The 15,737-nt window shown below is 40.9% G+C and overlaps 1 protein-coding gene across 2 annotated transcripts in view; it reads right to left on the bottom strand.

The window, feature by feature from the left end:
- oxsr1b (oxidative stress responsive kinase 1b) overlaps positions 1–12,743 on the bottom strand; it is a 64,261-nt gene extending 51,518 nt beyond the window's left edge. Inside the window, exon 1 of one of the 2 annotated variants that reach the window (XM_042067044.1) lies at positions 12,348–12,743. In XM_042067044.1, coding sequence (XP_041922978.1) covers positions 12,348–12,417 — 70 coding nt within the window. In that variant the 5' untranslated portion in view covers positions 12,418–12,743. Of the gene's footprint in view, positions 1–8,932; positions 9,088–12,347 lie in introns of those variants that run through there. The other variant, XM_042067045.1, reaches the window with a different exon arrangement.
- Between the last annotated feature and the right edge of the window lie 2,994 nt (positions 12,744–15,737).

Below are 15,737 nucleotides of genomic sequence, written 5' to 3'. Positions count from 1 at the left end.
CTGCCATCACAGAGTGTTGAGTGCATCTCCCCCTGGGTGTGAAACTATATGCCTGTCATATTGCCAACTGAAAATTGAAGCAGTGTGAATGCACTGAAAATATTTATTTTGTTATGAGAGCACACTATAGAAGTCATGGAACAAAACGCTCACCATAAGCCTGGCAAGCAACGCTGCAGGCTTGACTTGCTAAAAGAAACAGAAAAGTAGAAAACTGTTGTGTACTGTCGACTGGGACTGCATTTGCTGCTATTGAGTGCAGATTTCAATGAAGAGTGTCCAAATCAAATAATTCAATATTTGGTTACCAGGTCACCACATTAAATGAAATTAAGCAAAGAAGAACCAGCTGACATAACTTGGTTACAACCCAACTGAGAGGCTTACATGAGCAGATCAACGCATGCCAACAATCAGTACAAAGCTATGCCACTAAAAAAGGGGAGTAGAGGAGCCGAATATAACACTACAAGATAAACTACTGAGGCTCTATCCTTCACTGGAACAGCTAGCCTAATTCAGAATCTGACAGTCAAGTGGTCACCTTTTTTTATATTATTACAACATAATAAAGGAATGATAGTGTCATGTTTTATCCTATGCCCTGTATTCCTAAACCTAAAGCACCTTCCACATTCATTGGCACCCCTGGTAATCAAAAGTTACAAACATCATACTAAAACATCAAAAGTCACAAGTTACATTTTGTTTGCAAGATTTTCTAGGGGTTCTAATATAATATTAGCCTGGGTGTTCCCATGCTGCCTTGCGCGCGATTTGATTCACGCTGCTAAGGCAGCCTGGAGACCATGGAGCAAATTTTCGCCTGAGATAGGGAACCAATCACAGAACAGGGGGGGAAGCAAGACGATGATGAGCTATGCACAGACGCATTTGATAGACATCCGTGGCACCCAATAAACGGATCTGGGCATTTTTTTCAAATACGAGAAAATTAACGTTTGATTCCCAGACCACGTCTCATTGAGAAGTGGTGGCGCTAGCCAGGCTAATATAATATGGCATGAATATTTTATGTATTATTTTCTTTACACAAGAAATGTGCTTCCCTTTCAAGGTTGGATTTTTCCTCATTAATCTCATTGTAAAACTTGTAAAAATATCTTTTTCAATACCTCTTAACTTTTTCCAGGGGTGTCAATAATTATGCGCTGTAGCTGCAGATTTGAGATTACAAATGGTTTGAAATCAAATGCTGCCACAAGTGTCTAAACCTTAGAGAGACTACTCTAAACTCTCTTATAATTATAATAGAGCTATTCGGAATGAGAGGAGGAACCACTTCTCTAAGGTAATTGCTGAAAACAGTGGAAACTCTAGGGTGTTGTTCTCTACCATTGATAGGCTATTGCATCAAACACCTTTTGATACACTCAGTCAGGCATCCTCTCTAAGATGCGAAGAATTTGCAGACTTCTTCAAAAACAAAGTCATTTCTATAAGGGAGGCTATTGGTAACACAAGTAATATGTTTGATAGTACACCCAAAAACAGCCCCCCAAAATTAAGGTCCTTTAGCACTATTACTCAATCTGAGCTTGGTAAAATTATAACTCAAACCGGCTCCTCAACATGTGTTTTAGATCCAATCCCTACTACATTCCTCAAAAAAGTATATGATGGCTTAGCTCCCTTTTTTCTCAAGGTAATAAATACCTCATTAGAAACAGGTATATTTCCAACTGCTTTTAAAACCGCTGTTGTGAAACCTTTACTTAAAAAGTCAAATCTTGACCATACCAATCTGAGCAACTACAGGCCTATATCAAATCTATCGTTTTTGAGCAAAGTACTTGAAAAAGTTGTTTGTAATCAGTTAAATACCTTCCTCAACGAAAACAGTATCCTTGAAAAATTCCAATCAGGTTTTAGATCAAATCACAGCACAGAAACGGCTCTAGTAAAAATAGTCAATGATCTCAGACTAGCTACCGACTCAAACAAAGTCTCAATCCTTATTCTTCTGGATTTGAGTGCGGCATTTGACACCATTGATCATAGCATCCTAATTCACCGCCTTGCGAAGTGGGTGGGTCTCTCTGATAATGCTCTAAACTGGTTTCAAACCTACATTACTGGCAGAGATTTTTATATCAGTCTAGGAGATCATGTATCTGAAAAACATGACTTGCCTTTTGGTGTGGCCCAGGGGAGCTGCCTTGGTCCCCTGCTATTTTCTCTATATATGCTTCCATTGGGAAACGTCATAAGTCAACATAATGTAAACTTCCACAGCTACGCAGATGATACCCAATTGTATCTTTCTGTTGAGCCAACTAACCCAGATGGCCTTTGCTCCCTCACTGCATGCCTAACCTCCATTAATCAGTGGATGAGCAAAAACTTTTTGAAACTAAATGATGACAAAACAGAGGTACTTCTGGTTGGACCAAAACTAAAGCGAGATATTATTCTTAGTAATCTGGGGAACTTGGCACACCAGGTCAAACCAAAAGTAACAAGCCTCGGTGTCATCTTAGATGCAGAGTTAAGTTTTAAGCCCCATATCAGTAAAGTTACTCAGACAGCCTATTTCCACTTGAGAAACATTGCCAAAGTGCGGCCCTTTTTAACTCAACAAGATGCAGAAAAACTAATTCACGCCTTTATCACTAGCAGGTTAGACTACTGCAATGCACTTTTCACTGGTCTTCCCAAAAAACATCTAAAGAAATTGGCACTCATACAGAACTCTGCGGCTAGACTTTTAACTAAGACTAAGAAGAGAGAACACATCACCCCTGTGTTGGCTGAACTGCACTGGCTCCCTATTTCCTATAGAATTGATTTTAAGGTTATGTTAATTACTTACAAAGCTCTGAATGGCATAGCACCTTCATATATCTCTGAGCTTTTAATATCTTATCAACCACAAAGGAAACTTAGATCATCCAATTCTAATCTTTTAATCGTACCCAAAGTGCTCCACAAACAAAGTGGAAAAGCTGCGTTTATCCATTATGCCCCCAAACTATGGAACACCCTGCCTCTGTACATCAAGCAGGCGAGTTCAGTAAATATTTTTAAAAAAGATCTGAAAACATACCTGTACAGGAAAGCTTTTAGTTAACTCATCTTATCCTGTAGACTACATTTTCAGATTATTCTACATCTGCTACTATTGGAGGGCGCAGCCAGCCAGAAGCAGATGGGCTCCCCCTATTAAGTCAGGTTCTGCTCAAGGTTTCTTCCTGGAATATGGGAGTTTTTCCTTGCCACAGTTGCCATATGGCGTGCTTGTGGGGGGTAAGAGGGTTAAGGCTGCCAGTCTTATGACGTCATTTTCTATATTTTTGATATGTTGCTGAGCATATCATAAACAGCAAAGAAAAGTGATTGATAATGACTGACTGACTACTATTGTGTTACATGCTTCAAATGTAAAGCACTTTGAGCTGCATTCTGTGTATGAAAGGTGCTATACAAATAAAGCTTTATTATTATTTTATTATAAACGAACTGATGAATGTTCTTATCTGACAACTAGACATGGCATCCATGGTTTATGGTAAATTTGGGAGACCAAAAGTGCAAAGTCATTCAATGAGCAAAGTGTCACATGCATGAACTAAAGCTATCGTGGCATATGGGAGCATTGAGCGGACCCACCGTTGTTTGGATCTTGCTCATAAAATTAGCTTTAGTTAGACTTTACAGCTTAGACTTCGCACATACCGTACTGTATGTTTTCAACTTTTGAAATTTAAAAGAGGGTCGCTCTTCACTTAAATGCACTGCACTTAATACATACACAACACAATATTGCCTTTCACTTTTGGTCACATGGTGGCACTGAACTTAACACAGGTGTGGACAGGGAGAAGACCTGACATGAAGAAGTGATGTTCTGCAACTTGGGTGCCACAGGAAGAGACCAGCATATGTCAGCTGTCCTTCAAGGTTGCATAAGGTCGCATGCACTGGAATAGCCTGTGTCAGTGACAAAAGGAAGTGAATTTGTGCATGTCTTGTAAGCGGCATATCCGTGCAAATATTTCCACTGTCAAAATGTCAGGCTCCATATGTTCAAATGGCTCCATTCCCCTATTGGCTGCGGTCACCAGTCTGAATGTTTACTGTCAGGAAGAGGCAAATCCTTCCATTTCTCTTGTTCCTCTTTGAAGCACCCTCATTAGACAGGAGATGGAAGTCTCTGGGGGGGACAGCGAAGAGGAGGCCCTAGGCTATATTAGGTTACCACCCAGAAGCGGTCTCAAAGGCAGGAGCCCCTGAGTCACATTTAGTTCAGCTTGATATCATATTCCTGTGCAGGAAACTGGCACAGAGGACCACACACAGACACATACACACAGACACATACACACATACACACACACACACACATTTGGACACATACACACACACATACACACACACACACACACACACACACATTGTGGATTACAAAAACTTGATCTAATCTGAGGTAATGCTGCTAAACAATTAAAATGCTTCAGCGTGAGCATCTCGTGTTCAGCTGAAAGCAGATACTATTATTTGCCTTCTTCTGTCTAAAAAAAAGTGAATTTGACACAGTAAACTTGAAAGTATATTCTTGATCTATACATCATCCCTTAACTGATGTAGATGATAGTCTTGCCCTCTTCTGTACTATGATGTCTACAAGCTAGGAGGAGAGCTGCATGTGATCTGGATTATTTAAGCAGCCATGGGCATTACAAACTGAACCGATCTGGGCACCTCAGTTGTGGAATCTGCCTCCCCTGTGTAGTCTGACCTGAGAAGACCCCTCTGACACTCAACCGCAGGAGAGGGACTGTCCAGCTCCCCTCCAGGTCATAACACAACAACTGTGCGGTAGTTACACCAAATCAAGGAGGTAATGCAGACAATCGCTGCACTGAAGCTAGAGTCAGGATATTAAGCGTATGCCTATGGCCTCAAGCACAGACCTAGTTTTCAACAAACACATTAATTCTCTAGCAACTTTGAACGTTGGTTACAGAAGCAGAGAGGGAGGGGAAAAAAACCTGAATGATATTAATTAAGGCTCCCAATATAACTCCTCTGGGTTCAGACCAAAACATCAGGCTCTTTAACAGGATAAGAAGTCAATGCTCTCCTTCTTCAGAGTCTGTTCTCTCTGTTTGCATATCCTGCCCTCCTGGAGCCAAACCCCTTGGCTGACGTCAGCGGACCTTTATTACATTTCCTCGGCATACCCCACACACATTCCGCACATTATTCCAAGGTACAATGAGAAATGTCGCACTTGGCTCACAATCACCACCAGTTGCCACCTAACAGAGAGAGAGAGAGAGAGAGAGAGAGAGAGAGAGAGAGAGAGAGAGAGAGAGAGAGAGAGAGACAAAGAACAGATAGACAGAGGCAGAGGAAGAGTCGTTTCAGAACAGTCCCGAAATCCTGACAGAACCCAGAGGTTAACGACAGTGAATGAACACAAAAGGTGCTGGGAAAAGCTGTGTTAAGAGAGAGGCAGACAGATGTGACTCCACTCCAAGAGCTACGGCACTCTGCCTTTGCCTCTCTAATCATCGCCTGATCGGAGTCACAACCCTGCAACGGGACACCCTTGGAGTTTAGATGAGGCAATGACTAAAACATGGTTGCCAGTGGATACACAATAACACAGGACAGTCGTTTGGTTTCCAGTCCGGCCCAGGAAGGTGGCCGAGGGGCGGACGGAGCGAGGCTTTGGCTATATCCGATGAGATCCAATGCTCGTCGAGGTGGAAAGAGCGGGCGGGAACCATGTAATAACAAGACCTTGTTCCCCCTGGGAAGAAACCAAAACAATAGCTCTGCTGAGCTGAGCATGCTCAAGAGAGAGGCCTCATTGCTTCTGAGCAGAACTTTTCCAGCCTTGACTTAAAAAAAAAAAAAATGTAAAGGAAAGGAAACTTGGAATGTGTGTTTGGGAATGTAATGCTTAATCCAGGGAAGATTCAAACTCTCTCGATCATTAATCGATGACAACATCTGGGAATGGATGCAATTAACCTCTGGAGACAGGACTAAAGTCTTAACCGACTTCAACAGGTCATGCTGAGATGAAACAGCAGAAGCAAAAGGGAGCGAATTCCCACTGAGTGGAATCGACGTGTCTGCCAAAACGCTAAAAGCAATTTAATGAATTTGCAGACATCACATACAATTAAATATTTAGGTCAAGCATCCAGCTGGATGTACAAAAAAATACCTTTCTCTAACTCTTATCTTATCTCTTATTCCTCAGGTTAAAAAAAAATGTTGTTTAAGTTCATAATAGCAACACCGGGGAAGAAGAGATGTTAGATCTGAGAGATGTTAGAAATATTGTCCAACGCACTTGGAGGAAACACATGTCAATATTTAACACAAGAGGCTTAGCTGTGTCAAAGTTCAAAGTTCTCAGTGGTTTCCTCCGATGGAGATGGTGCCATGGGCAAGGTAAGCCAGGGAGATCTCTCTAAGATATCCACCATCAATTCAGCGGAAATGTCAAGCCAGTAACCTGAGCGATTGCTGCTTCAGACGAGTCACCTGATTGTCATCCAATCCGCACAGCAAATGGGGAACGGAAGAGAACAGCTCTTATCAGGGTTTAACAGCCAATTTCCCACAACCACACAAGATTGCAAACAAGAACAAATGAAAACAGTTGTTCATGAACACACACAAAAATATAAACTATAGATTCCATTGCAGCAGAGTTAAAACGGGAGACTGATAATGTGTCTTTCGAAATGTGCTGAGCTGTCAGCTAGTTCTGCTTCTAGCCAGGCTGGTCGCTCCTGCTTTGGGTTGGGGGTTGGCAGGTTGTACATAAGAAAATGGCCATCATAAGGGTGTGGGGGAGATCAGCTTGCTGCTGATTTTATTTTTTGACATTTAAAGTCTGAAATTAAAGACTATCCAGTTCCCTATTGTTACCATTTGAACTTCAAATGTAGCCTACATCATTCAAAAAAAAAAAATAAATAAAAAAAAAAAATATGGTGGACGGATGTGATTAAGAGGTAAGGCTAATCAGCAGAGGTAATGCTTAGAATAACAATGGTGTCAACAACAAGGCTGATAAAAGGGTGATCATAAAATGTTGAAATTGTGCCGTCACTACAGGGCCTCGAAAGCATCAAAGAAAAACAAATGTAACACCTGGCTGGCTGCTACACACCTGGAATTGGAAGAACTTGAATTATTAATGAATATCCTGTGACCAGACAGTGAAAGGACCCAATACCCATGGCCACTTTGGGCATGGACTACTTCAAGGCCTGTGAATAATAAATCTTTTGGTTTCTCCTTTCATCAAAGGCTTGAATGCGGTCCAAACTACTTAATGCTGATATCAAGTCTCAGATAAGTTTACGTGAGGCAAAGCTGTTAGTATTATTCCGTGGGGTTATTTGAGAGTGACAAAATTGCAGAATACATAGGCTTCGGTGCGGAACTATAAGTCAACGGTTTTAATGATTTTAGGTAGGTGGGTTACTGAGCCAAACTAATTAACTTCACCATGAGTGGGATAAGCTGCAACCTTGAGATTCCTCAAGCCTCAAACATCCTGGCCTCTGACTTATCAACAACCACCCTCTCTGCTGGCTTGCTTGGCCTTCTTGCGCACTGACACGTCACACATGGTTGCTGCACAAAAAGACCTTTTATCAAAGTTTACACACTACAAAGCAGCATGTTATCTGGTGCGATCTCGGTGGACCAAGCTTTCTTGGAAAAGTCAGGGTTATTTGTAACACACTGTGGTAAAATGAAGGTCTTGAAGTAACACAGACTTTCTAAATATCATTCCTTGAAATGCTCCTGTTCCCTGGGGACATGCCCTTGCTGTCCAGGTGAAACCTGAGAATTCTAGAGACTTTTCATAAACCTCAACAGATTTAGTCAAAATTGGGTACTTCAGCTTCAAAACACAAGTCAAGCTTGATTTTCACCACAATCAATACTGTGTTCATAAATTGGAATGTAAAAAAAGTTTCCTTTTTTCAGTGATGAAAGAACACACTGATTATTCTGAGATTTCACCTTCTAATTCTGAGACAACATGCTGTAAGCTATGGTTGCTCTCTGCTTTTAAAAAGCTACACTACACACTACAGATTTTAGAAAAATGTAGGCCTCAAAATAAAACTGTCTGGCTGAGAGGCTACAGCATACGTCTTGCAGAGCACATGCTGCGAGTGCACGTACACGCTGTTCAGCGGGTGAGAAGTTTATGGGCCACAGCGGTAAGCCTACTGAGCGGCCATCACACAGGTTATACAGGTTCTCATTGTCAGTTCACTAGTCCAGCCTCCACTCAACACGCTACATGTTGCTCTCAATGCTTTTTCAAACTCAACTTGAAAAACCAACTTTTCCTTGTCATGGATTTTCATTATATTTATCCATTTCATTTAGCACCTTTCATAAATCAGCATCCATAAACTAATTTGAGTTTGACCAAGGAATCTAAGCTGAATGGACCTTTGAGGTAAACACACTTGTTTAGGGCAATATGTATATCTGTAAATATACTCTTTTGATCCTGTGACGGAAATTTGTTATCTGCATTTATTTTCCGTGAATTAGTGAAACACACAGCACACAGTGAACACACAGTGAGGTGAAGCACACACTAATCACTGCAACCAGTGCTTAACCACTTCCCCCACCCACATTTTTCCTACTGGTCGGGGACCGAACCGGCATACAAGCCCGATGCCCTAACCAGTAAGCCACGGCTGCCCCAATATGCTGTGTCTTAGCATACCTTCTGTCTAACATTCTGTCAACAGCATATACTCACCCTGCAACATTTTCACATTATCTTTACTTTGCAAGCATCTCTCAACCTGTGTAAGATCCCTTCTGACTTTCCCTGTTGACTTAGTGACACGACCAGTGTGATTCCACAATCTGCTGACATGCCTACGGAGAGCCAAACCTTTACCAGAAACTTCCGACAGGGCTATCTGCAGATGCAGTATCTGGCAATCTATCTATCCAATCCCGCTCACGCACAGATGACCTGATTGTCCTGCACTAGAGGTGCAGCCAGGCCAGGGTGGTATTGAGTAGCTTTCTCCCATGCTCTTTAGGTTGAACAGCAGCAGTAATCCCAGGCTAAGACCTCCCACGTAACTGGATCAACGTGAGCACAGCCCAAAACAATACGGCAGGCAGGAGAATGAACCGGCCCATGAAGAATTAGCTCAGATTGGACAGATTTCAATGGGAGGACAGTGTTTGGGAAACACTGCACACTGCTATACTGCACCCGCTACCATACAGGCCTGATGTGGGGCTTTGACCTCCAAACAAAACTACACTTTGCTATTGTGCCATGATGGTTTATTTAGCGGGGAGTAGGGTGGCTGGAGCAGGATCTTACACTACAGCAGTACTTTAAAACCTGACAAGAATGCAAGAATCTAACAAAAATACTAAGGATTAAAAACAATCCATGAAAAATAAAGGGTTGAACCTGTACAATTTAGAATGACCTATCTGATATGTCATAAAGCCTTGAGTATCTATTGATTTACAGTAGTGTTAGACATAACTTTGGTGCACACACATGTAGGCAGTTTAATGGCTAAGAAACATCTGACTCAGCAGGTATTTTACTTTTACGCGTATGATTACTCATTTTGTCTTCTACACCTCCATAAAACTATCAAAGATAAGTCAAATTTGTGTAGCTGTAGGATGCATAGAGTAACTTCTAAGTGTTTTTTTTTTTTAAAGAATCATTTCAGTCATATGATTAACATGTGCGATAAATCCAGAAAATATATTAGAGGTCACTTACAGAAAAGCACTGCAAGCTGTTGATATGGATTTTCAAACAGGCAGACCATTTAGTATGGACATATCACCCTGACAAACCAGAAAGCAACTTATAGCCTAGCACTGCCACATTCATTATGTGTGCCAATACACCAAGCATGTTATATTTTAGAACTGGGTTTTTATTATTATTTTAGCATTTTTATTTCTTCCCTGTATCATCACTAACATGCCTGCTAATTGCGCAGCAATGGCCACTACTTTAGTAGGCTGTCTGGAATTTGAGCTAGAAGTTTTTCTATGATACACAAACCAAAAGAAAACAATGAGACAACCATTTAGCACTTTGTAAAATGAGAATCCTTTTTGTAAATGAAATGTTATATAATGGTAAACTTAAGTCTAATAAGGTGCAGGCAGTTGTCTGTGTCACCTAACTGCTTTTTAAGTGTTCCAAACAACTCATGCAGAACAAAAGTTGTTGTGAGTGTGATTATATTCATCCCATTTTGTAAAGTATATTTAGGAATTAAACATAATATGATGCAATGTGGTCTACTAATTCAAATTAGACAACCATGTCTAATTTCTAATAACTCCGGATATGATTCAGCGTAGAAATAATACATGTTCCATCAACGCCCTTTTTTCACAAGTGCAGCTGCAAGTGATTCTGTGGACTTCACTTGGTCATGCTTATTTTGACCAAACCCAAATATTAATCTAATTTTAAAAACTGCAATATTAAATCAAAACATTTATGATCTAGTGTGTACCTGCTCCATGGTAACCGAGAGAAATAAAGCTAACCCACACATAACCAGATGCTTTTTTTTATCCAAAGTTTACAGTTATGGGCACATACATTTAACATGTATGTTTCCTCAGGAATCAAACTTATGATCTTAGGCTAGCATCAGCTGGGCTACAGAAACCTTTTGTGTTGACATTTGTGGTGCAGACCATGAAGAAATGTTAAATGACACACTGGAATGCCACCTGGATTTAATCACCCTTAATCAAGATGATCTACATAATTTGTAAATGCTGCTGGGCTGCGGAATGACATTGCATAACAAGCTTATACTGCTGAGCAACACTGAGTGAGAATCACCAAGGCCAACAAGTGACTGCATGAAAGTTGCTACCATTAACATAAGAAGTGACACTATGCAAGTGCAAGCCCTTAAATGGATCAGCATGGAAATATGTTATGTACATAATGTTGTAATCCTCCTGGCACAGCATAGTGCCACTGTACTTTAGGGCAAAAGTAACAAATAGATCATTATCTTTACCATGCACATAAAATAAATTCAAACGTGCTAAATAGGATAGACAGACACTGTGGTTCTATAAACCAAAATACATGTATTTCTATTTCAATAGCACGCTGCTACAAGTAATGGTGCTGACATTTTGCTCCAGACTGGGTGCCTGATGTCTAGTTCATCGTGACTTAATTGAATGTTCATATGCATCGGTATATCTACAAAGATGCCTTCGTTAAGACAGAGTTCGAGGAATTATAGCAGCATGAGCACACACATCCAAATATTTCGCACGAATGGATTATTAAATCGCATCAATGGATTTATAAAGGAAACGGGCAATCCACATGGTATACCAGTTCTTTATCTGCAGCAACTCTGGGCGGTTCCAAGATAACCAAGGAAGCACAGGTTTACTTTACCTATGCGCTTGAGGAGCCAAGCTAGCTAGCAACAATGTTATTAATACTTGACACGCATGGATCTGAACTTATTCTACTTAACTAGCATCATATAAACTAGATAAAGACAGAACGGCATAAACAAGAAACAGTTGATATCAACAGCCTGGACGTCAAATGCGTCAGGGAGCTAACGTTACGAGCATTTCACGTAGTGTGGGCGTGACATATGCTCCCTATTAACGTACTGTAACTACTGCAATATGCGCATTTCACTTATCGTTTTCTGTCACTACCTTGTTATCAAAACTTTCGCCCACACAATACCACTCTTCTCTGCTTTTTGATACGCGAATAAACGGTTAACTAACCACCGAGGCCTGGCCGTACCGCTGGTAAATTATAAGAGATTGCAGTACCACCCACTTCGACTATTTGCTTGCACACACAGCGGAGTTAACTAGCAAATGTGCTATGTGGCTGTCTTGACATCTCAAGTAACCCAGAATCACTCCATCGTACCAGCAGACCACTTTACCTTCATCTCGACTATGTTTGAATGCATGGAAAACGAGCCCGAGTTTTGTTCGTCAACTGTAGGCTACTTAATAACAGTGTTGTAATAGGCAAGTGTTTTACTGTTTTACAGTCACAGAACTAGTTAGGAAGCTAAGCTAAAAATCATTAGCCATCATTGTCGAGTTAAAAATCATTATTCTAATCTTTCTCTCTCAGAATGCAACGGGGGACAACCGTGACACCATAACAAGGAAACTGTCACAAATGGTCTCGCACGATAACAGTCTTTAGACAATTTCTCTTACGCACGTGCGAAGGGTATTACCAGCGTTCAAATGTATAGCCAAAAAGCATTGGGTTAGCAAGCTACTGTATACATACTCACCAATCACCTCCTGTAGCTCGTAATCATCCTTGTTGATGGACCAGGGTTGGGAGCTCAGGTCCTCTGACATGGCTTAAAATTAGCTGAGGCCGTGCTGTCGCGCAGACACTGTTGGACCCAAAGACTATGGCTTCTGTGGTTTTCTGGAAATAAAATGGAAATGTAATTCCAGGCCGTTCAGCAACGGTAGTTGCCTCAGTTGCGATCCAGTGCAGCCTCTACCATCATTCCCAAAGTTTGCCACTTGCGCCACAGCCCCCGCCTACCACATTCTTGCCGTGAGATGAGGTGGAGTCAGAATGTCTCCATTTTTTGTGTGGAGACAGATGGTGGTAGGTCACATTGCCCTTACTTTGAAAAGGGGTGTTTAAACTTGTGAAATGGGAATAGAAGGTTCACCAATAATGTAAAACTGAACTGGTCAAAAAGAAAACAGCAAAGTATACTCTGTTGTAGACTAGCTGAAATAATAACAGAACAAATATTTAAACTATGGGTTTGTTCTGTTCTGTGCTTTATGACTAAATGGTAACACTATCGAATCGTACTTCTACAAAAAAAACCCTCATACTTCCGAAAGACAAGTTGCCATAAACTAGCAGTTCCACATGCATGTCACAACCAACATGGCGGAGTCTGGAGTCCAATAAATGTAACTATCTTATTTTGATCCGTGTGCAGGATGTGTTATAATTGGTCTAGAAGAAATGCTTTTCTTCATATATGGCGGTGTTCGCTGTCAATCAAATTTAAAACGGGAACCAACCCGTGTGGCCCTTTCTAGCCTAGCCAGGGATGGTTTGCTCGGAACTTCCGCCTTTAAGGAGCGACACCAGACACGGCTCCTGATTGGTTGTTTCGCCTGCGCTGTCAAATGGCACATTCGCGTTTACGCAAATCACGTAGCCTAGGCCTAGGCATGTAGGGAGAAAACGTGTTTTTCTGACATATTATTTAATAAGAATACAGGGGAATTGGGAAATATTATTTTTACCCCATCATACGTTTAATTTCGAACCAATTATGTAAAACGTAGCTATGCAGTCGTAGGTTTGTCTTTCAGTACTTTTTGAACTTGTAGGCCTACGAGTCAACTTCAGGTAGGCTCTAAGCAGGGTCCTCAGGGACACAGGTTTTGTCTGCCATCTAGTGGTCTTTATTTACATTGAAAATAAAATAATTCGATGCATACTAGGAGAAATGCATCAGTCCTTTATAACCAATCAGTTCATACTTGACAAGGCTTTCTAAGAAACAAAACATTTGAGCTATGATAGCACATAAAAATAGACAAAACTTGATATTGTACATGGGTCATCCTAAGGGGAAACATACATTCATAACACCAATGGTTTACATTATAAATAATAAGCCAATTGATTATTGACAGTAATGATTGACAATGCATTCTGCTGCAAATTCCTGACAAATTTCTCACTAAAGTCTAATGGTGGCATCCCAAGCTATGGCAAGAAAACAATTATCTTGTCTTTTCATAGTCATAGTAATATTTAATAATAAACACACTGTTCAAACGCACTGTTCAATCCCTGCACTGTTCACTTTTGCTTAGGGCTGTCATGCTCTTGATGTGTTTAGAATTAAAATGTACTAGTGGTGTCTGGTAATACTATGGGAGGTCCTTAGGCCGACAAACTTGTGATGTCATCGTAATCAATCCGGCTGTGATATTGAAATCCATCAAAAATACTAAAAAAATGTCACAGGTCACAAATTTCATCTGATCTTCACCAAATTTGACACAGACCATCTACAGTAGAAGCCTAACAAATGTCATGCTTTTTGTAGCCATATCTAAAACCGTTCGCCCTTAACAGCCAATTGAAATCGACGGCAAAGCCGCCAAACAGGAAGTGAGCTCATATCTCAGCAACCCTTTCATGTATGAAAACCCCATTGGGAGGTCGCTCGAGAAGTTTGGTGACCTTTGAAATCTAGGGATCGCTGCACATAGCAAAAATGCATTTTGGCATGTAACTGTTGACGTGGAATTAAAACGTATTATCACCCGGAGAGAAGAAATACTCTTTTCTGATTGGCTGGTGGGGTGGCTATTAATTCTGAATAACAGGACACCATTCCATATCAATGCTTATGAATGGTAACTATAACAACCATAGGACTACGGTTGCAGGCTTCGCAACAATGGAATCAACTGTAAACAAGCTAACTGTCCATGCTATCGCTGGCCAATGAAGGTGTACAACAAGCTGAACTTGAGCTTCTTTTTAAACGAAACCGCGTGTTTCCTTTGCTTCACAGTGGCAACCAGGTGATAAGCGGGATAACGGCCTTCGAGGTGTGTCCAGTTATACAGAGTTTTTTGCCACTCGCCCTCGTCCATTAATTCCGTATAACAGGACACCTCAGCGGCCGTTATCCCCTTACATAGTAGTGTCTTTTAATGCTGTTCAGACTTAGCCTTAGATATGTCTTGATTTTTGAAGCCATATTCACAAGCGTTTGCCCAACACAGCCGATCGAAATCCACTGTAATGCCTGTGACTGTGATATAAAGTTACTTTATATCTCAGTCAATCATTGGTTGCTAGATATGAAAGTTACTCTGAGAGTTTACAGCCATATGTCTGATGTAACAGCATTGTTAGCCTATCTGCTTGGCCCCCTAATTGCTGCTTGCAGCTATATTTAAAAATTGTGTTTGTTTTACATACATTCTGTCAGTGTACAACAGATTATTAACAAAATACAAATCCTATGGCTCAGACCTTTCTGTTTGGTGTTGTTTTGGGGTGAACTTGCCAATTTCACTTCAGACTTATCAGCACTGCTGGCTCTATCTCCCCATTAGGGCACTGCAGAAGTAGTGTGTGCTGCAGAGCGAAGGTCCTTGTTTGCGTTTCGGCATATACAAATGGCAGGGCCATGGGTCACACAGGAAGTAGGTCAATGTGACTACGCAACACTCTTCTTCTCACAGAGACTACCTGCAAAACAGCCACACTTCCATCTCCATGATGAAAGAGAGACATCACAAGTAGTCTCTTCCTCTCACTCCATTCCCCCATACACACACACATACAGTCCATCGTAGTGATCATTTTGTCTGTCCACTTACCTCTACCATACATACTCAAGGTTACTGTGAATGTTGGCATTTTAATACGAGCTATACCATTATAAATGCATACGTAACTGGGTTAATGAGTTTTTCCATGTGTTTAATGTTAAATCCTACATAAATGGGCCAAGACCCACAGTCATTTTTAATGCATAAGTAATTGCATTCTGTCTTGCAAAAGATGCTGTGTTAGACGTCATATGATCATTATATTGTATAAACATATGAATCACGTTTTTGCCATGTTTAGAACTGTTTTGTAACTTTTATTTGGTTTCGTATTTTTG

This window comes from Alosa sapidissima, chromosome 17, assembly GCF_018492685.1.
Source record: "Alosa sapidissima isolate fAloSap1 chromosome 17, fAloSap1.pri, whole genome shotgun sequence".
NCBI classification, from domain to species: domain Eukaryota; kingdom Metazoa; phylum Chordata; class Actinopteri; order Clupeiformes; family Clupeidae; genus Alosa; species Alosa sapidissima.
This window is presented reverse-complemented; position numbering and strand designations above follow the sequence as displayed.